At 49.7% G+C, this 22,818-nt stretch overlaps 1 protein-coding gene across 2 annotated transcripts in view; it reads right to left on the bottom strand.

Annotated features, from left to right (window-relative positions):
- Nucleotides 1-22,818, bottom strand: part of Miga2 (mitoguardin 2) — a 29,637-nt gene that overhangs the window by 4,443 nt on the left and 2,376 nt on the right. The window contains exons 2-12 of one of the 2 annotated variants that reach the window (XM_027423184.2): nucleotides 20,927-21,163; nucleotides 19,319-19,529; nucleotides 15,594-15,706; nucleotides 14,761-14,878; nucleotides 14,329-14,465; nucleotides 7,863-7,980; nucleotides 6,693-6,793; nucleotides 6,058-6,173; nucleotides 3,950-4,022; nucleotides 3,735-3,821; nucleotides 57-155 (exon numbers count right to left, since the gene is read on the bottom strand). In XM_027423184.2, coding sequence (XP_027278985.1) covers nucleotides 57-155; nucleotides 3,735-3,821; nucleotides 3,950-4,022; nucleotides 6,058-6,173; nucleotides 6,693-6,793; nucleotides 7,863-7,980; nucleotides 14,329-14,465; nucleotides 14,761-14,878; nucleotides 15,594-15,706; nucleotides 19,319-19,529; nucleotides 20,927-21,022 — 1,269 coding nt within the window. In that variant the 5' untranslated portion in view covers nucleotides 21,023-21,163. The remainder of the gene's footprint in view (nucleotides 1-56; nucleotides 156-3,734; nucleotides 3,822-3,949; nucleotides 4,023-6,057; nucleotides 6,174-6,692; nucleotides 6,794-7,862; nucleotides 7,981-14,328; nucleotides 14,466-14,760; nucleotides 14,879-15,593; nucleotides 15,707-19,318; nucleotides 19,530-20,926; nucleotides 21,164-22,818) is intronic. The other variant, XM_027423186.2, reaches the window with a different exon arrangement.

Here is a 22,818-nt window from a genome sequence, read left to right as displayed (position 1 = left end):
CAAGCCCCCAACAAAAGTTCTGAAGGATGCTAGGAGCTCAACATGAGCCAACTCACCCCTCGGCCCTCCAGCTCCAGCCGGGTAGTGGCCCAGGTCTCAGGCCGCAGGGCGTAGCTCAGCATCTCCTCATAGCTCTCCAGGAAGCCTTTGGGACTCTGTGAGAAATATAGCCGGTTCTGGTTGGGGGAGAGGCTCTGAGACCCAGCAGGATAATTCACAGGCAGACTGGGCTGTGGATAAGAATGTGCCAGCACAGGGCTGGAGAGATGGCTCAGAGGTTAAGAGCACTGGCTGCTCTTCCAGAGGTCCTGAGTTCAATTCCCAGCAACCACATGGTGACTTACAACCACCTGTAATGAGATCTGGTGCCCTCTTCTGACCTGCAGGGATATATGTAGACAGAACACTGTATACATATTAAATAAAATAAATCTAAAAAAAAAGAATGTGCCAGCAGCTGGGGCCTTACCCCAGAGAGGAGGCAAGGTGGTGTCTTTTGCCTGCACCTTCCGAGAACCAGGGTGTGTCTGGGGCAGATTCCACACCAGGGCACAGAGACATATCTGTTTGGCTCGTTACTCAACACCTGTGGCCTTCTGGGAGCCAGGCACAGCCCCATTACATGATGCTCTTTGGAGGTACCCAGAAGGTGTGGTTTTAAGAGGTGAGATGGGAGGAGCTGCACACACACCTGTGCTACCTACCATCAGCCGGCCCCTAGCACAGAAAAACTCTACAAGCAGTTGAAGCAAACTCTTGCAGGGGCAGGGGATGTGGCTCAGTAGCACAGGCTTGCCTAGCATGGAGGATGGCTGACAAAGGACACACCCACTTATAAATGGAAACAGCCCACCTAGAGACGAAAGGCTCGGCCAAAGGCTGCATAGTTACAGAGTGGCCCTGATGCTACAGAGCCTGGGCATTTCCCACAGGGCCAGCATCTTCAAAGATCTGCCTGGGGAGCCTAGACAGGACTACATGAGTGCACCTGTCATGGGGCTTAGGGGCCTTTTCTAGTTGTAAAACAACAAAGCCCAAGACTGACTGGGGCAGAGGCAGCAGAGGCCTGCTCACAATGGCCTGGCCTTAGGCCACCTCACTTCTGTTCTCCCTCCTATTCCTAGGAGGCCAAGGAGAGCCAACTAAGGTCACAGGATGGACCCCACCAACTTAACTGCAAAGCTTGACTCTATGCTTCACTTGCTCAGTGGCCTGGGAAGGCTCAGCTTCCTCATCTGTTAAACAAACCAGTAGCAGAGCTCTGACAGGCTGGAGGAAGAGATGAAAGAGCAGCCTAGAGCTCACTTTGGGGCAGATGGCAGGCACTGGGACAATCACCTGGCTAAGGTGAATACAGCACCTGTCAGGGCCTCAGACGTAAGGGCCACAGCTGCATACACACCTGTGCAAGGCTTACAGTCGTGGCCCTCGTGGCCTTCACTCATGGTGGGGAGGACAGGGGACATTACAAGAAGGTTGCAGGGTGAAAAGGCCAGAGGTGGGAGCCCCTCAGGGTTCCTTTTCTTCACCATGAACTATTCTATACACCTTTCCATACTCTCTTCTATGTGGACTTCACAATTGTCTAAATAAAAAATAATGGAGGAAAGATTTGCTATGCACAGAGAGGCAGAGGGTCTGGTAGGTATCCAGGGCCCCAGTGCCCAAAGCTGTACAGGGCAAAGTATGCCCAGCATAGCCCATGCCGGCACTCAGGTCATGACTGAAGGCAGCTAGACCAAGGGATTGGAAAGGGTGGAGGAAGATGGTAGATGCAGAGTGTTTAGATCATTCCTCCAGCACGGGAGAGCAAGTAGTGAGAGGACAGCCTATAAACCAGCTTTGCTCCAACAGAACCTCAGGAAGCTGTGGCAGGAGCATTGGTATGAGTCTGAGGCCAGCCTGAGCCTCAGAGAGCGAGAGAGAGAGAGAGAGAGAGAGAGAGAGAGAGAGAGAGGGAGAGGGAGAGGGAGAGGGAGAGGGAGAGAGAGAGAGAGCCAGGGAGATGTTGCAGTAGCAAAGGTATGTACCACAATCCTGACAGCTGGAGTCCAACCCTGAACCCATATAGTAGAAGAAGAGAACCAAGTTGTCCTCTGTCCTTCACTCATAAACTGTGGTGTGTGCACATGCCCCCATACTCATGCACACAAAATAAAAGTCTAAAAATGTGTTAACCATAACTAAAGAAGCTGGGCATGGCTTGCGTGCTTGTAATCCTATCACTTAGGAGGGAGATGGAAGAGGGTCAGGAGTTCACAGTCACCTCAGCCACATGGCTGTCCTGTTACAGAAGACCCTCTCTAAAGAAATTTGCTCCAATCCATTAACAAAAGAACACGTGAGTAATGAATACAGAAAAATTATGCAACCTCTTCCACAATCAAAGAGCCACGCATAGAGTGACAAAGGTTAAGATTACAAAAACCCCGTATCGGCCAAGACATGAGGACACAAACTCTTCTGTTGCCAACTGGGACCTACGTGAACTAGCGAGATCCTTAGACAGAGACCTCAAATGTTCCCATGGAGTCTGTGTAGGGATGATGACAGCCCTTAACACCTGAAGAACAGTAGATGCCACCAAGATGCCTGCCGACCAGGGAACAGGACACACCAGAGCCAGCCCACAAGATGGAGGGCTGTGTAGTCACTAATTCCCACCCCAGCATGCTGGAGTGGGAAGGTGGAGGAGTTACCCTGTGATACAACCAAGCAAAAGGTTTGGGCACAGGCTGGGGTGGTAGCCGATGGCACCATGGTCAGAATGCTCATAGAGTAGATCTGGGACTTTAGCAAGGGCTGCCTTGGACAGATGCAGGGGACATTCTGTGGTATGCATTTCTTTTGTTTGTTTGCTTTTGGTTTTTTGAGACAGGGATTTTCTGTGAAGCTATGGCTGTCCTGGAACTTGCTCTGTAGACCAGGCTAGCCTTGAACTCACAGATAAGCCTGCCTCTACCTCCCAAGTATAGGATTAAATGCGTGCGCCACCAACACCCAGCTTGCAGTCTGAATTTCATAACTGGTCAGTTTTATAAAGCTGAGCTGTTGGAACCACAAGTAAGAGAGAGTTCAAGTCTCTAGACTTCCAAGTTGGAATAGGGTTTTCAGGTTGGGAGGGATCCAGCAGCCTTTCCAGGACCCTTTGGCCATAGGAAGATGCGAGGACTCCTCTACTTGTGTTTGTATGTGTGCAGGCCACATAGGAAGAGGTCAGGTGTCATTCCTCAGACAGGGTGTCTTGATGGGGCTAGGGAATCACCAAATTAGACTGGCTGGCCAGGAACCCCAAGGATCTTGCCATTTCCACCTCCACAGCACTGGGGTTACAACACACCTTACCACACATGGCTTTTTAATAGTCGGGTTCTGAACTCAGGTCCTCATGCTCACACAGCCAGCACTTTACCAACTGAGCAATTGTCTCAGCCCCAAACAGTGTTGTCTTAATTATTATGGTGTTCATGTCAGTGTGGGCACACCCATACCACAGGCTGCATGTGGAGGTTAGGACAGCTTTTGAGACTTGGTCTCCCTTTTCACCATAGGTTTTGGGGATCTTCCTTAGGTCACAGTCCCACGGAGCATCTCAAGAGGCCCTAGTTTGGTGTTGTTAAAGAGCCAGTCGACAGTCAACAAAACAAAACAAAGCAAACACCAACCAGCTATAAGGTTTTGGAGGGAGAGGTTGTGGGCAAGAAAATCTCAAACAACAGCCCCACCCCCACTACCTTCTCAGCCTTGGTCATCAGGCCTGTCACCATCTGCCGGCCGACCTCCCCGAAGAAGACCTGGTTGCTCCTTTCTTCCAGAAGCCCCTGAAGAAAGAAGGGGGTGAGCTGGCAGCTCCCAGAGCCCATGGAGAGGGCAGAGTCATGGCTAGGCAGAGTGGCCCTGTGTAGAGCAGGCCCAGCACCCTCCCCAGTGGTCCCTGAACCACACCCACCTCAAAGGCCTGCCGTACACAGTGTAACTTGGCCAGGAAGTCCTGGTCACTGTAGCAGCCCAGCAGCTCTGTCCTGAGGAGAGGAACAGATGGTGTCATGCCACCTGGTCCTGCCTAGCAAAGACCCAATGGAGGGCAGGTATACCTTGGGCAAAGAGGAGGGGGCAAGAGTCCAACTGCCTCAGCCTGGCAGTGTGACCTCTGGCTGGTGCCAGACTCCCTTGATGCTCAATTGTTCCCCAGTCAAAGGCAGAGGCTGATTGGATGTTTTCTGGGACCTCACTGACCCCTCTGATCCTGGGCACAGGTGGCAGTTATAACTACAGTGCCTAGGCTGACTTCAGTCTGCTTTAGGCCACAATCAGCCATCACTGCTCCCAGACAAATGACCAAAATGGTCAACCAGTTCCATATGCCATCTCTCTCTAAGTCACTACAAAACTCGAAGAGCTTTCTGCTGTTTTTAGTCAGTGGACTTTTAAACCATGCAAGCCATGACCAGAAAACAAAGTGCTGAGTCCACACAACTCAGCAAGGTTTACTTCAGGGGGCAGAGAGCACTGCTCTCCCTGAAGATTTATGGTTCATATGCAGTTAACACTGATGGGAAGAAAGTGACATTCTCTTTTGTAGTGTACCCACTGATAAGGTGTCCATGCTCCCAAAACAGCCCTCACCCATGCTCTATGCTTCTGGAGGCAACCCTAAGGCAACTACTCACTGGCTTACATTCACTCTTGCGCTCTCTCCCTCTCTCTCTCTCTCTCTCTCTCTCTCTCTCTCTCTCTCTCTCTCTCTCTCTCTCACACACACACACACACAGATGGAAAGAGGTATCAACAAGAAGGGGAGGAGGATGGGTTGAATATGATCAAAATATACCACGTATGAATGTATGAAAATGTCATAATAACATTTTCTTGTTGGGTGGCATTGGCACATGCCCTTATCCCAGTACTTGGAAGGCAGAGGTGATCTCTGTGAGTTTGAAGCCAGCCTGGTCTACCACATGAGTTCCAAGACAGCCAGGGCTACACAGAGAAACCAAGTTTGTCTGGAAAACAATCTTGGAATGGTGGCACATGCATCTAATCCAAGCACTCAGCAGCTGGAGGTCATTCTTAGCTACACAGCAAATTCAAGTTCAAGGCCAGCCTGGGATATACAAGACTGTCAAGTACTCTATCCAAAAGAGACAAGAGGGCTGGAGAGATGGTTAAGAGCACTGGATTCTCTTCTTGAGGACCTGAGTTCAATTCCCAGCACCCACATGGCAGCTTACAACTGTCTGTAACTCTGTTCCAGGGGATCCAATGCCCTCATACAGACATACCTGCAGGCAAAACACTGATGTGCATAAAATATAAATAAATAAACTATTTTTAAAAAAGAGAGAGACGGGGCTGTAGAGATGCCTCAGAGGTTAAGAGCACCAACTGCTCTTCCAGAGGTCCTGAGTTCAATTCCCAGCAACCATATGGTGGCTCACAACCATCTGTTATGAGATCTGGTGCCCTCTTCTGGTGTGCAGATACACATGGAAGCAGAATGTTGTATACATAATAAATAAATAAAATCTTTAAAAAATAAAGAGAGAGAGAGAGACGATTAAGAGACCTACATGTAAGCACAGAAGAGCACAGGGGTTGACACAAGAGAACTTCCGTCAAGGTCACACACTAAGAAGTATGGCTACAAGCCTAGCTTTCTAAAGGTATGGGTGTCTTTTTCAAAGGTATGGGTGTCTTTTTCAGGTCCTGTGCCAGCCAAGTGAGTATTCTACCACGAAGCTATGTCCTGGATCTGGGTTTGTGGGTTTTTTTGTTTTTGTTTTTTTTGAAACAGGGTTCTAGATATAACAGCCTAGCTGTCCTGGAACTCCCTCTGTAGACCAGACTGTCCTCAAACGCAGAGATCTGTCTGCTTCTGTCTCCCAAAAGCTGGGATAAAGGCATGTGCCACCACATCTGGCCTTCTGGGTTTGTTCTTGACCTCTGCTATGGTAGGATGGGCCAGTCATGCCCAGTGTGAGTCCTTGCCAGGTACTGTGGGCCTCTGAACCTCTTCCCCAGGGCTGGAGCCCACCCACAGCCTCCACGTGCTCTCACCTGAGTGTTCGGCAGGGTACTTTGCCCTCCTTCACTAGCTGCAGAGCCTCCTCATAGGCAGCAGCAGGTCTGGAGAGAGGGAGCGGGTAATCTCCAACCTGCAAAGACTCAAAGAGCTGGAGAGGGGGCCAAGGAGGCCAGTGAGCAGCACCCCAGAGGCCAGAGCTATGGGCCACACCAACAGGGAACACTCAAGGGGCCTGACTATGGCTCATCATGGAGATGCCAAAGACACACTAGCCTCATGAGACAGGAGGCCCTGTTAGCATCCAGCCTTAGACCTTAGCACTTCTACCAAAGGGACTGTCCACTGGACACATGCTCCCATCTTCCTGTTCCAAGCATGGACATCATGCCCTTTGCTCCAGCCTAGTAGCAGACTAATGCTAACCAAAGGACTGAATGGATTAGAGAAACTAAAGCTGGGTGTGGTTTAGCTGGAGGCAGGTACACCTCTGCTCTGACCATTCAGATCCATAACCCCTGGCTGCTCAGACCTCCCTGCCCTGGCATTTCAGAGTCTCGAGGAAGCAGGGTTTGGTACCCACCCAAGAAAATAACCTTACTTCCCCACAACCTAGTGCTGGCCCAACCTAGGCCTGGCCCAACCCAACTTGGTCCCCCAAGCCAATCACCTCAGTGGCTGAGAAAAAAGAGTCTTCCGAGGTCAGGCTGTCCTCATCATCGGCCCGAAGGCGCAGTGAGCCCTCAGTCAGGGGCAGCATGAGGGTCCTCTCTAGAAGGGAGTGGACTGAGCTGAGACCCATAGTGCTGTAGGGATCCTGGCCTGCCCCCAGCACTGATCCCCACACCCCCAGAGGCTCAGTCTGGGGCAGACGTGGGCAGAGCTACCCTGAGCTGTGTAATAACAACAGGGTCATCTCAATACCCATTCCAGTGCTCTGTGTGGCCCTGCCTAGTGAGTGTTTCTTTTCTTGTTCTTCGTTGTTTTGGTTTTCCGAGACAGGGTTTTCCTGTGTAGCCCTGGCTGTCCTGGAACTTACTCCATAGACCAGGCTGGCCTCAAACTCAGGGATCCACCTGCCTCTGTCTCCCTTTGGGATTAAAGGCATGCGCCACCACCACTCAATTTACTGTTTGCCTTTCTAAAAGGCTGAAACTGCCTTAAGGGCATCCACAGGGCAATTAACCAACATTCCATTATCTGCCAGCTCTAGAGTCTTGGGGTCAGGACCTTCCAGGCCACTCAGGAAAGGTGTGTCAAATAGTGGTCACCTTGAAAGTCCTATCAACTTCAGTTATAGAGGAAGATCCAAGGGAATGAGTTTTCCAGCAGGCAAAGCCACACTGAGGCCAATGTCAAGAAACTAGGGAGGATGTGGCCTGCAGAACTGGCTCAGTGCACTCTGGGAAAGGCCAGACACATAGCAGACATGAGAAGTATGGGCTGAACAAGCTGATTTCCTCTCTGTGGTTCACACCCCTTCACCTCCACCAAGTGACAGGAGAACTTCTGTTTGTGGCACTCAGCCCACTTTTGGCTAACTACCATGTGACCCAAGAGGCCTGAAGACCTATCCAGGAGATGTAGACACACAACCCACGGGTGCTCCCAAGAGGCCAGGGCATGGCACACTAACTAAGGACTCCTGGAACCTCATCTTGCTTCAATGTCTATCTGCCATCTTTAAGGGAATACCTCAGTTTCCCTATTTATTCAATGAGGTTCCAGGAACTGTGATTTGTTTGTGGCACTGGTGATCCAAGCCCTGGTTCTCCTCCTTCATCCCTGACCTCTGTTCCTGGCATCTCAGGCCTGCAGCAGCCTTCATGATCCTGCTCACCAAGGTCCAGCAGCATGCTGTCAGAGGGGAAGGTAGAACCGAATTCTTCCTGCAGGTGGTAGGCCCGGTGCAACAGGGACTCCAGCTTCTCGGCAAACTCCCTCCTTTGCGACTCTGGCTATGACACAAAGAATGACCTTCAACCCAGAGCTGCCAAGCTCCCTATTCAGATAGGGCCCCAAGGAAATGAAGCTGGCTCTGGGTCCAAAAGAACTCTAGAATTGTGCTGCCCACTGCAGGAGGCACCAGCCACATGTGCCCAAGGCCCAGTATTACGGCTATAAATACACACACTCTGATGCCAGAAAGACATGCAAAGGGTCTCAGCAGTTAGGGCATCTTCCTGGAACCCTATAGGCAAAACAAGAAAAATCTCAGGTTTGAGACCAACATGGGACATTAGTGAGTTCCAGGCAGCCAGGACTATACAGCAAGACCCTCTCTTAAAAAAGAAGGAAAAAAAAAAAAAGAGGAAGGAAGGAAGGAAGAAAGGAAGGAAGGAAGAAAGAAAGAATGAAAGAAAAGAGCCGGGCATTGGTGGCGCACGCCTTTAATCCCAGCACTCAGGAGGCAGAGGCAGGCGGATCTCTGTGAGTTCAAGGCCAGCCTGGTCTCCAGAGCGAGTGCCAGAATAGGCTCCAAAGCTACACAGAGAAACCCTGTCTCAAAAAAACAAAACAAAACAAAGAAAGAAAGAAAGAAAGAAAGAAAGAAAGAAAGAAAGAAAGAAAGAAACTTATCAACCACGGTTGGAAAGATGGCTCAGTGGTTTAGTTAAATAGCATACTGGTCTTGCAGAAGACCCAAGTTTGCTCCCTATCACCAGGTTTGACATGGTGCTGGGGACTGAGCTCAGGGCTTGCTGCATGCTAGGTAAGTGCTCTAGCAGCTGAGCCAGATCTCCAGCTCCTCTTCTTGCTTTTTTGGTTGGTTGGCTGACTGGCTGGCTGAACATGTTTCCAAGAAAACAATGGGTCTCTAGGTGACCCAAGACTGTCACTGGATTGAAGCATTACCCCGCCACACACACACACACACTACACACACACACACACAGACAGAGTTTCAATCCTATGTACCTGGACAAACCCTTCAAGTCCTCCCAGACTTTCCCTACAGAAGAGACTGAAAAGGGGTCACCTGGAAAAGAGAGTTTCTAGGACTTAGGAGACAGGTGCACATAGTAGTAGTTGTTACTGGGGTGTCACCAAGCAAGGGACATTCCACTACATGAGTGTCATGGCCTGCAGGTGACAAGCTGGACAGCAAAGGACGGTTGTCCAGGGATGATCCAGGTGGCATAAGAACGCTTACAAGGAGGCACAAGCTGGGCCTCTGCCTAAGGTGGAGGGTGGGAGCTGGTGTGGGGGTTCAGCCTGTGAGCTCTGTGGCTGTGTTGCCACCCTTGATCTCCAGCCCCAAGCATGGAAGTGGGGTGTTGCTTCCTCCCAGCCTGGGGCTCTTGGGTTTGGGTCCCAGGGTGAGGCAAGAGTTAGCCTAACTACTCTCTCCATGGAGGCAACAGGTAGAGCCTGTTCCTACAGTAACTAGAGCCCAGGGAGGAGATAGATGAGGGCCAATTAGGCCTGAGAAGGGGCCAGAAGAGCTGGGAGGTGGCCATGAGTGAGGGCTTAAACTGGACCTCACTGTACAGCATCTCTCTGGAGCAGGGATGCTTCACAGAGAAAATCTATGATAGTTAAATGGTCCAGAGTGTCTACTAAATACCACAGAAGGGAGACCTGGACCAGGCCTACAGGATTCTGGGCCACAGGCCCCTCTGCTGTGCTCCTGGCAGCTCCTAAAGACATCTGTCAGCTCTCTGGGAATAACTGTGGTTGGGTTAAAACTGCACATATGTAGAAGCTCAACCAATTTAAGAAAAGCAGACACTGTGAACTTCAGGATTAAAAATGTTTGTTTTAAGAAGGGGTCTCATTTAACCAGGCTGGCCTCAAACTCACTATGTAACCTTAAACTTCAGATCCTTCTGCCTCCACCTCCCATGTGCTGGGTTTGCTGGCATATTTTTTGGCTTATGTGGTGCTGGGGATGAAACCCAGGACTTGTGTAATGAGTTTTCCTCTGTCCTGCCAGCCAGCTCCCAAATAATGACACAGAGACTTCTTATTAATTATGAAAGCTTGGCCTATAACTTAAGCTTGCTCTAAACTAGCTCTTTTAACTTAAATTAACCCATTTATATTAATTTATGCTCTATCACATGGTGTTACCTCTCTATCTTGTGTGTACCTCCTGTTTCTTGTCTGTGTCTCCTCAGCACCTAGATTTTCTTCCTCTTCCTTTCTCTCCCCATAAACCCTGCCTCTATCTCCTGCCTAGCTATTGGCCATTCAGCTTTTTACTACACCAATCACAGCAAATACATCTTCACACAGTGTGCAAATACCCCACAACAGGCATGGTAAACAAGCACTCTACCAGCTAAGTTCCACCTCTAACCCCAGAATTTAAAATCGTCTTGTGTGTTTCAATGGATGCCATCAACAATGTAAAAACTCCACGGGCAAGATGGCATGCATACCTTTAATCCCAGCACTTGGGAGGCAAAGGCAGGACCTCGGAGTTTGAGGCCAGCGTGGTCCACTGAGTGAATTCCAGGACAGAGTCAGGGATACACAGAAAAACCCTGTCTCAAAGAAAACAAAGCAAAAAGAAGGTGAAAATGCATGGAACAGAAGATCCCTGTAAGTCCCAGCTGTGAAAACAGAATTGAGCCTAGAACACACAAGGAACACTGCCACTCAACAGCGCCGCTATAAGCTGAAAACAACCGATGTGTTTTAATCCCATGCAAAAGGACCAGAACAGACATTTCTCCAAAGGGAACACATAGATGGGGGCCAACAACATGGCTCAGCAGATAACAGTGCTTGCCAACAAGCCTGAGTTCAAGCCCTAGGACCCATATGACAGAGGTGGAGAATGACTTCCGCATGTACACCATGTCTCACATAAAAAACAACAAAAGGAATAAAAACTTAATATATTCTCGGATGGCAAACAGCACACAAAAGGCCAGGCAACGTCAACAAAGCACTAAAATTCAAAGCCAGAGTGTGAGGGGCTGGGGGGGTGGGGGGGAAGTGTTAAAATATGTAGGAATTTATGAAATGACCAAGACTGATAGACACAACCCCCAAAAATACTAAAAGGCTGAATAATGTCAGTCAACTGTTAACAACACGGAATACTGTTTAACACAGCTGTTAAAAATGTTAACACAGGGCCAGGCAGTGGTGGCACACGCCTTTGATTCCAGCACTTGGGAGGCAGAGGCAGGCAGATCTCTGAGAGTTCGAGACCAGCCTGGTCTACAAAGCAAATTCCAGGACAGCCAGGGCTGTCTCAAAACAAACAAACAAACAAACAAAAAAACTGTTGACACAGGGTTGGATTGATGGGTCAGGAGTTAAGAGCACTGGCTGCTCTAACAGAGGAGCCAGGCTCTGATTGTTCCCAGCACCACACGGTGGCTTACCACCATCTGTAACCTGTTCCAGGGAAGCTGACCTTGGTTGTAACCAGGCACACATGTGCTGAACATACATATACACAGGCAAAATACTCATATACATAAAGTAAAACAAATAAATGTAAAATAACAACAAGGAGGATGGTGAGCCAATGAGCTACCTCAGCAGATCAAAGTGCTGCCACCAAGGCTGACAATTTGAGTTCAACTCCTAGGCCCTACATGGAGGATTTGATTCCTATAGGTTGTCCTCTGACCTCCACAAACCCACTGTGGCACACATGCATTGCCCGCCCCCTCTCTCTCTCTCTCTCTCTCTCTCTCTCTCTCTCTCTCTCTCTCTCTCTCACACACACACACACACACACACACACACACACACACACACCATCTTAAAAAAAAAACCTTTAAAGGCCTGGAAACCAGGTGTGTCAGTACACACCCTTAACCCCACCACTTGGGTGGCAATGGCAGGCTCTGTGAGTTAGAGGCCAGCCTGGTCTATATAGCCAGTTCCAGGTCAGCCAGGGTTACAAAGTCAGAGCCTATCACAAAAAACAATGGCTGGTGCATTGGCTGGTTTTGTGAGTCAACTTGTCACAAGTTAGAGTCGGAGAGGAAGGAGCCTCAGCTGAGGAAATGCCTCCATGAGATCCAGCTGTAAGGCATTTTCTCAATTAGTGATTAATGGGGGAGGGTCCAGTCTGTGGTGGGTGGGGCCATCCCTGGGTTGGCAGTCCTGGGTTCTATAAGAAAGCAGGCTGAGCAAACCAGGGGGAGCAAGCCAGTAAGCAGCATCCTCCATGGCCCCTGCCTCAGCTCCTGCCTCTGGGATCCTGCCCTGTTTGAGTTCCTGCCCTGACTGCCTTCTGTGACAAAAAGCTATATGGAAGTGTGAGCCTAATAAACCCTTTCCTCCCCAGCTTGCTTTTTGCTCATGGTGTTTTGTTTTTTGGGGGTTTTGTTTTTGTTTTTTGGTTTTTCGAGATAGGGTTTCTCTGTGTAGCTTTGGAGCCTGTCCTAGCACTCACTCTATAGATCAGGCTGGCCTCAAACTCACAGAGATCCGCCTGCCTCTGCCTCCCGAGTGCTGGAATTAAAGGCGTGCGCCACCAATGCCTGGCTGGTCATGGTGTTTTATCACAGCAATAGAAACCCTAAGACAGCTGGCAAGACTTCTGAGTGACAGGTTTCTGAGCTCAGCTTTCCACTTGGACAATACTGTCTGTGCCAGGCACCACCCAGCCCTGCACTACAGGCACCACCCACTCTTGCACTGCACACTGTTTTCCAGGCACCCAACCGAGCTGGTTCCATTCTGGGGAGGTGCAAAGACCGGGCTAGAATAGAGGACACACAGCCCCTGTGGCCCAGACTCTCTGTGGTTCCAGAGGCCACAGGTGTCCTGGCCTGTACTCTGAATAGTACATGGTCCCAAGTACCCCCTCTCCTGAGCAACCAAGTCCCTGTGAAATTCCCCTGGGTTAGCTTCTTTGGTTTAAGACAGGGTTTCATTCTGAAACTCAAGCTGACCTAGAACTCTGTAGCCCAAGCTGGCCTGGAACTTTCTGTGACCTTCTGACTCTGCCTCCCCAGTGTTGGGTGTGTGCCGCCACACCCAGGTTCCCCAATAGCTCACAGTATTGTACCGACAGAAGCCAAAGCCAAGCACACATGCTCAAAATTATGAAACACAGGGCTTAACCCTTGTGAGTTTGGCCCATGCAAGGTTCTCAGTTTAATTGGAAAGTTTTTGAGGTTTGTCTTTTTAAGCAAACAGAAGAGAAAGGCACCGACACTGAGTGAAATGAAAGCCTTTTCCCCTTTCTCCCCACAGGTGACTACTTGTACTCCATCTGCCTGCACATCGGTGCAGTGCACTGTCCAAACGTGCTAAAAACAAACGCTCTGGCAGGGGACATACTGCAGTAGATAAAGCACTTGCCACACAAGCATGAGGACCAGACTTGGGATCCCTAGAACTAATGTCAAGCTGGATACAGTGTGTGCATCTAAGGGGCAGCCACAGGGGAGTCACAGGAAGATGCAGGGGGTACAGTGAGTAAGACATCCCATCTTAGACAAGGCAAAAGGCAAGGGCCGACACCTGCACTGTCCTCTGATCGCCAGACATGTACCTTGATGTGCACATTAACAAACACAAAGATGAATGAATCAATGAATGAACTAGTGATCCACTCAGAAAACCAGGCAGTGGTGATGGCGCACTCCTTTGATCCGAGCACCCGGGAGACAGAGGCAGGCAGATCTCTGAGAGTTGGAGGCCAGCCTGGTCTCCAGAGTGAGTGCCAGAACAGCCTCCAAAGAAACCCTGTCTCAAAAAAAAAAAAAAAAAAAAAAAAAAACCTACCAGAAAAAAAGAGAGTAGGAGTGATGGGGCCAGAGAGACGGTTTAGCAGTTAAAAACACTTGCTGTTCTTCCGGAGGACCCAGGTTTGGTTCCCAGCACCCATTTGGTGGTTCACAACTCCAGTTCCAGGGAATCCAACACCCTCTTCTGGACTCTGTGGGCACCAACATGGTACACAGACATACATGCAGGGAAACACACACACACACACACACACACACACACACACACACACACACACACACACACACACACACACGTCCTACAAATAAATAAATTATAGAATTATAATGAAAAACTTTAGTTTTTATAATGAAAAACAAAACCCAAAGGCCAAAGGCCCCAGAATCCAGTCAACTAGCAACAGAGACCCATTTCCTATAGCCAGCATGCCCACCGTCACCCAAACAGAGCTGAGACAGGTTTGATTATCAATGTAGGACTTGTTCACCAAGTCGACACAGCACCAAGCATGCTATTCATTCTAAGTGGAGCTTTCATGGACAGGAGGCTAGTGAATGCCTGTGGGAGAGGTCATACTGCAGTCCGTCTGTCCGACCCTCCCAACCTTCTTGCAGTGACTGGGGAAGACCACCTACCTCTGACGGTGCCTCTGATGAGGTGTCTGGGTTCTGGAAGCTGTCACCTGGTGTGGGGGTGCTGCCTCCATCCCCTCTCTGCCCCACACTCAGGGCCTGCTCCCATTTCTGCAGGGCTTCCTCAAACAGCTCCATGCCTGAGAACACGTGAGAGGAGAGAGGCTCAGGTCCCAGCGTCTCACCCCTAAGGGGATGCAGCATGACAGGGAAGCAAAGGCCACGGCAGGATCGGAACTGGGCAAGGCTGGACACCTGGGTCTTGGCTTCTCAGGACTAGTTAGTATTCAGGCCTTCACCCAGGAAGGTCTGGTCTTCTGATCAGAAAGGGCTGCAATGTAGTGACTGGGGACATGGGGTGGGACAGTAACTGAAGACTCCTAGAAGGCCATTTCCCCGCCACAGTTAGGCCCTGGGCTAGCCTCCCAGTCGAACCTTGTACATAGAGGCTCTCAGCACTTCCATCGGTGGTGGGCACAGACTCCTCCATTCCTCTGGTTTCCCATGAACCTGAGCACGCAGCTGTGGGGCTGGATGAATTGACCACTACCATCTGGGGACCAAGTATACAGAGAAGAAGTGAGGCCCTATGTGGGACCGACTAAGCCACCCCACCACCTGACCACAGGCCACAGGCCCTCCCGATACCTCCCGAGTGAGCTAGGCCAACACTCTTCAGAACAGCTTGATGATGCCCCATAGAAACTTCCCAAATGTGAAGAAATACAGAGGTGGATACCAAAACAGCCATGTATGAAACTTCCCGGGGCCCCAGTCCCTGCTCTACCAGTCAGACAAGGACAGATACTGCCACCTTGTTTTGGAGCCTCTCAAGTGTGGCCTCTACCTTACCACAGGAGACTTGAGGGCAAGGGTATCACCAGGGCAGAGCGAGAGCCAGGCTTAGAGCTATGGCCTGATCCTTGCTGAATGGATTCATAATAAGTTAATGAACCCAAAGCTGAGCACCAGCAAAACAGTGTTCACCTTTGTCTCCATTTTCTCTACACCCTCAGGGCCTAGCCCCATTCCAGGCACCTCCCAGGGACTTGCTCAATGTCCGATGCCCAGGCTTTCCTGATAAGGTCCTTGTCTGGCACCCACACACCATCACCCAGGCTCTAAAGCCCAAACTCACGAATGAGGGTGTGAAGGAATGAAGGGGCCTCTCTCTCATCTCCCTAACAGTCCAGAAGCTTCCCCAGGGCAGAGTCCAAGAGCATCCTGGTGGCACCTGCCCCCACACATATCCCTCCCTGGCTCCTCACCGAGGCCAGGCTGTGGGAGGAGCCTGAGTGTTTGCTGGGCTCGATGGAGGAGATGCCGCTGAGAGTGTCGTTGCTCTTGCTACTGGGGCTCTGAACCCTCCGACTGGAGTAGCCTGTGAGGAGAAGGGTGGACCTTGCATGCATCCTCTACCTGGACCACCCTCCCCATCCTCATCTTTCTGATGACCTGACCTAAGCCACAACACCAGCAGATCCCCCTGAGTGTGTACACTTAGCAGAGGAATGGGACCCTTCCTGCGGCCTGGTGACTTAACACAGGGCCAGACTCATAGGGGGGCTCCTAATGCTGGGCCGAGCTGAGAGCAAGGCAGGGCCACTTTCCTACCTCTTGCTCAGGTTGTCTGTGTGCTTAATTGAGTGACTGATAAAGAATTCTGTTTTCCAAATGGCTCAGTAGGAAAGGGTACCTGCTGCCAGGCCCAACAGCATGGTTCAATCCTCTGACCTGCACACACCCAGCATGGCACACAAGTTCACCCCCCCCCAGCCCACAAGAATAAACAATGTAAAAATATTAAAGGGACCAGGCTATAGCTCAGTTAGAGGAGCAGATGCCCAGCATGCAGGAAGCCTTGGGTCTGACCTCCAGCACCCCATAAACTGGGCATGGCAGCACAGGCACTGTGATCCCCGACTCAGGCGGTGCAGGTGTGAGGATGAGAAGTTTAAGGTCTGGCTGGGGAGATGGCTCAATGGGTAAAGCATTTGCCACACAAGCATGAGGACCTGAGTTCAAATCCCCAGACCCATGTAAAGCCATGTCTGTAGTCCCAGCACTCCTATGGAGAGATTCCAGCTCAAACAAGGTGCAAGGGGAATTGCAACACCTGAGATTGACCTGTGGGTGCCACACTAGCCTTGTGATGAGAAAGCTCACCCACCCACAAACACACTTACGTGCACACACACACGCGCACATACACACACACAGCACACAAAACAAACAAACAAACAAATAGGCAGAGTGTAAAAACCAGCTCAAGGTTATTCTTAGCTACAGGGTATGTTTGAGGCTAGCCAAGACTATATGAACCTGGGGGTGGAGGTGGGGATTGGTTAAAAGCGTTGCCTGCTCTTCCGAGGACCTGGGTTCACTTCCCAGGAACCATATGGTGGTTTACAAGGGGCTGTAATTCCAGCTCCAAAGGCCTCTGTGGGTGCCAGGCATACAAAGAGTTCACAGACATACCTGGAGACAAAACACCCATACACAAAAAATAATAAATAAAAGACAGAAAAATAAAAAGAATGCTCTTTCCAAAACAGGAGATGAGACAACTTTTTAAAATACTCTCTCTTCTCCCTCTCTCTCTCTCTCTCCACACAAGAAAGAGAAACAGAGCAGGGTGTTAGTGGTGCACGCCTTTAGTCCCAGCACTTGGGAGGCAGAGGCAGGCAGATCTCTGTGAGTTCAAGGCCAGCCTGGTCTACATGAGCTAGTTCCAGGATAGGCTCCAAAGCTACAGGGAAAACCTGCCTGGGGGTGGCGGGGACACAGGAGTTGGGATACAGCTCATGACAAGATTGTGCTAAACACACACAGCGCTGAAGCAAGGGAAAGGGAAAAAAGGGTGAAACAAAAACTGGAGGTGGCGGGACTGGAGAGATGGCTCAGAGGTTAAGAGCACTTGCTCTTCCAAAGGTCCTGAGTTCGATTCCCAGCAACCACATGGTGGCTTACAACCATCTATAATGAGATCTGGTGCCCTCTTCTGGCATTCAAGCATACATGTAAGCAGAATACTGTGTATATAATAAATAAATAATAATAATAAAAAAACAAAAAACAAACAAACAAAAAAACAGGAGGTGGCTTGGCCAAGCACATGAGGTAGACAGGTGTGTTAGCACAGCACCTGGGCCAGCAGAGCTGGCATCACTTCTCCGGCTCCCATTCTGTAACAGTCTAAAGACTCTGTCTCCAACTGTCAGGACAAACAGCATCTGCAAGGGCAATGAGCTATTAAAACTCACTGGGCTAAAGTCAGGCTCTGCTTCAAAAACAAAAACAAACAGGCTGGAGTGATGGCTGGGTGCTTAAGAGCATTTACTGCTCTTGCAGGGCCCAGGTTTTGTTTCCAGGCCTCCCATGGCAGCTCACACCATCTCTTAACTCCATACAGGTGGTCTAGTGACCTCTTCTGACCTCCACAGTCACACAGTGGACATACATACAGGCAGGCAAAGCACTCACACACATAAAATAAACAAATAGGTCTTAAATAACAACAGGACTGGCAGGATAGCTCAGCAGGTAAAGATGCTGGTGGCGCACGCCTTTAATCCCAGCACTCGGGAGGCAGAGGCAGGCGGATCTCTGTGAGTTCCAGGCCAGCCTGGTCTCCAAAGCGCGTGCCAGGATAGGCTCCAAAGCTACACAGAGAAACCCTGTCTCAAAAAACCAAAAAAAAAAAAAAAAAAAAAAAAAAAAAAAAAAAAAATGCTTGCTACCAAGCCTGATGACCTGAGTTTGATCCTTGGGACCCATGTGATGGCAGGAGAGAACCAACTCCCACAAGCTGTCCTCTGAGCGCCTCATGCATACCACGGCATATACACCATAAATAAATAAATACAAATAAATAAACAAAGCAATCTGAAGCCCCATTTTCTTTTCCTCATCTTCCTTGAGTTTTCTTATTTATTTTGGTTTTTGAGACAAAGTCTCACTCTGTAGCCCACGGTGGCCTTCTACTGTCTCTCCTGCTTTAGCCTCCAGTGCTAGGATCACAGGCAGACACCATCACACTTGGCTTTAACATTTATTTTCCAAGACAGAAAATTGTTTCTCCCAAGCTGAGAACCTGAGAACACTTTGCCTTGAAAGGAGAGCAGCATGACATTGACATGTGGCAAACAGCTACTTGGGCGGTGGTTGGCTCACGCCTTTAGTCCCAGTCCTCGGGAGGCAGAGGCAGGTGGATCTCTGTGAGTTCGAGACCAGCCTGGTCTACAGAGCAAGTTACAGGACAGCCTCTAAAGCCACAGAGAAACCCTGTCTCAAAAAAACAAAAAATGCAACAAAACAAAACAAAAGAACCCAGCTACATCACTAGATTGCCAGGGGCTGTTATGAGTTTTCTAGGGCCAGCAAGATGGTGCAGTGGACACAGGCTTGAGGCTGAGCCTGAGGACCTGAGTTTGACCCCAGAACCCACATTTTGAAAGGAGGCGAGAACTTACTTCTGTAAGCTGTCCTCTGACTTGCACATGTACACTATGGTACACACCTACACACACGTGCACATATACACACACGTGTGCATACACAAAAACACCAAAATAAACTTTAAAAAATGTTTTCACATAGTGGCTTGCTTCTATGATGGCACTTTCTCAAAGCTCAGAAGGACACGCTAAAAGGGTGAATTTTACCACATGCAAATCCCTTTTTTTTTTTCCCCTAAAAAGGAGAATGTGAGAAAAACTACTGGGTTCATGAAGCCCATGGCTCTTCCTATTCCTGAGCATGGGAAAACCGACAGCCCTGGGCCCTTACCTGGTGTCCCCTAAGGTGATAAAGATGCCCAGAACCAATACTACCCACCAAGACTGAGCCCAGGGTCTCAAAGAGTGGGTCTACTATCCCTCCTCCTTTTCTGCTTCAGGAACGTGGCTGTGAGGCAGGAAGACACTGGCCCAAGACTCCACAGTGAACAAAGCTGAAACACGACAATGTCAGGGCTCCCCTACCACACACCTACCTTTCTTCACTGAAGGAACCTTGCGGGCCATGAGGATGGGCAGGGGTACTGTGCCCAGCTGCTCACCTCCCTTCTCAGGGCCCACCTGCTTCTTCTTCCGCCGGCGCCTCTTCAGCTGGTGGGCAGCCAGGGCCAAGGCCACAGTCCCAAGGGCTGTGGCAAAAAGAACCTTCCTCAGGCCTGGTGTCAACCGCAGTTGGGAGAATGCAGACTGGAGGAAAGAGACAAGGGGCCTGGTTACGTCACCTAAAGGGAAGCTCCAGGTGTGGGCAGTGTTCCTCTGCTGATCAGAAGAGTGACAAGGGACAAGGCCAGCTTCTCTGAAATGTATAAAGATAGCATAATGTATCGCTGAGAGGATGAATGGCATCCAGGGGCCCAGCCCCTCCCCCAGTGCTGGCCACCATTCTGTGACAGTCGGGGTACAGTGACAGGCACTGCACCAAGGCCTGACCTGTGTCACCTGTCAGAGTCCCTGCCACCTTCCAAATGAGGAGTCTGGGGTTCACAGCACTTAAGACATGTGTAGATGGTGACTAACACACAACTCAAACCCAGATCTGCCAGGCAGTAGTGGTGCATGCCTTTAATCCCAGCACTCGGGAGGCAGGAGCAGACAGATCTCTGTGAGTTCAAGGCCAGCCTGGTCTCCAGAATGAGTTCCAGGATAGGCTCCAAAGCTACACAGAGAAACCCTGTCTCAAGAAAAAAAAAAAAAAAAACAGAACAAAAACCTGTCTCAAAACCCAGATATGATGACTCCATTTCCCAGAGACATCTGGAGCTAATGACATTCACTGTCCCTGATCACTCTAACCAAACAGACTCATCCTGGCCACCCTCTGCTGCTGGTCCAGGCAGAACTCCCACAGACAAACTGAAGTCAAAAGGTCACCAGTCAAAAGGGCAGGCAGATCTCTGTGAGTTCGAGGCCAGCCTGGTCTACAGAGCAAATTCCAGGACAACCTCCAAAGCAATACAGAGAAACCCTGTCTCGAAAAACCAAAAAGAAAAAACAACAACAACAACAAAAAAAGTCACCTGGCCTTAGGTGAAGACTGGGCCTTGACTCTGTTTAGGTTGTTGTTTTATTTTAATATTACATATACCATGTTCTGTCTGCATGTACACTGGTTCGCCAGAAGAGGGCACCAGATCCCATTATGGATGGTTGTGAGCCATCATATGGTTGCTGGGACTTGAACTCAGGACCTCTGGAAGAGAAGCCAGTGCTCTTAACCTCTTGAGCCATCTCTCCAGCACCAGGGAAGGTCCATCCTAATTGTGGAGGGGACCGCTACTGGGCTGGGCAAGATCCCATGTATGAAATGGAGAAACTGAGCTAAACACTGGTAAGCATGCGCTGTCAGTCTGCTTCCTGAGTGCAGTGTGATCAGCCAGCTTTCTGCTTCTGCTGCCAAGCCTACATGATGCTCTATAGCACACTGCAACTGTGAGCCCAAATACCCTCTTCCTCCCTTAAGTTGCTTTGGTCCAAGTATTTGACTACGGCAATGAGAAATTAACTAAGACACACGGTATAGCCACGATAAGGATTCAGCTCTCCCAGGTGCTGGGGACCCCTGGGTAGGACCACACCCATCTTACCTGACCAAATGTTGTGTACAGGAACACGGGTATCTCAGCCACAGTCATGGCTAGAGCCTGGATCATGGACATACCCTCAGTCCGACGGAATGCCATGGCAGGCCCAGCACCCAAGCGGGAACTCTTAGGGTAAGAGCTTCCAAGGAGATTGTCTTCAGCTGTCTCTGGCTAGGTCCTGGGCACCATCCACACACCAGCAGGACAGGGGCGCACATAACAGAAGGTCTTTCCACAGAGCTGAGGGACAGACGACCAAGTGAGTCACAGGAAGGTGCATACAGGGCTTCAGGCTGAGAGGTAGAGTGTTCATCTCCCCATGTTCAATACCCAATCCTGCCAAAAAGCCTCCAGGCCAGTGAGATAACTAAACATATAAAAGAACTTGCTGAGCAGGCCCAACAACTGAGTTCCCCAGAATCCATGGGTGAATGTGCCGTGAGCTTGACAAAAATCTAAAATTGCCTGGGTGCTGGGTTTCTGAGCACATTTATGAGGGATTAAGTATGTTAATTAAGATGGGAGACCCATCCCCAGCATTGCACCATTCTCTGGGCTAGGGATATGGACTGTATAAAAGCATGCACGTGTCCTGTGCTCTCTGCCTCTTAACTATGTATGTAACGAGAGCAGGTGTTATAAGATCCTGTCATTGTGACTTCTTCCCAGTGAAGGACTGTCACCTGGAACTATGAGCCAAAACAAGGCTCTTCTCCCCTAAGTTACTTTTGCCAGGGTAGTTTATCATAGCAACAGAAATGAAACTAGACGTGGGAGGAGAGAACTGACTCCCAAAGCTGTGCTCCAGCTTCCAGCTGTGCCTGTGGTAGGTGCTCCTGCACTCATATACACATTTATTTTATTTATGTATGTGTATATGCCACAAGCATTCAGATGCTTGCAGAGGTCAGAAGAGGGCACTGGATACTTGGAGCTGGAATTACAGGCAGTTGTGAACCCCCTGACATAGGTGATGAGAACTGAACTCAGGTCCTCTGAGAAAGAAGCAAGCATACTTAACCACTGAGCCATGATTCCAGTCCTAATAAAAAATGTTTTAAGCCAGGTGTGGTGTCGAATCCCAGCACTGAGGGAGGGAAGGGGGGGGGATCAGATCTCTGTGAGTTCGAGGACAACCTGATCTGCAAAGCAAGTTCCAGAACAGGCTCTAAATCTACACTGAGAAACCCTGTCACAAAAAAAAAAAAAAAAGCTGGGCATTGGTGGTGCTCGCCTTTAATGCCAGCACCTGGGAGGCAGAGGCAGGTGGATCTCTGTGTGTTCAAGGCCAGCCTGGTCTACAGAGTGAGTTCTAGGACAATCTCCAATGCTACACAGAGAAACTCTATATCGGGGGAAAAACAAAACAAAAAACAAACAAACAAAAAACACTACCACCACCACCAAGAACAAACTGTGAGGTTTAGAGAGCTGGCTCAGCAGCTGAAAGCACTGGCTGCTCTTCCAGAAGGACAGGGTTCAATTCCCAGCACCCACATGACAGCTCACAACTGTCTTACTCCAGCTCAATGGGATCTGATACCCTCTTCTACCCTCTGAAGGCACAAGGTACATGTACGGTGCACAGTCACAAAGACAGACAGACATAAGCATGCACGAAAAACACCTACCCATACACTTTAAAAAATTTTTTTAAATGTGTACACATGAGCATGAGATGTGAACAAGAATGTCCTCAGGGGCTGGGCACCCCAGGGCACTACAGGCTTATGATCCCAGCTGCTCAGAACACTGAGGCAGGAGGGTCAAAAGTTCAAAGAGTGACTGGGCAATTTAGGCCATGACCCTGTCTCAACTTTTTTTTTTTTTAAAGCACTTGCCTATCATGTATCAGTGGGGGAAAGACAGTGTCTTCAGTGGGTGGGATGAACACT

This window comes from Cricetulus griseus, chromosome 6, assembly GCF_003668045.3.
Source record: "Cricetulus griseus strain 17A/GY chromosome 6, alternate assembly CriGri-PICRH-1.0, whole genome shotgun sequence".
NCBI lineage: Eukaryota > Metazoa > Chordata > Mammalia > Rodentia > Cricetidae > Cricetulus > Cricetulus griseus.
Note: the sequence above shows the minus strand (reverse complement) of the source record. Positions and strands in the feature narration are given on the sequence as shown.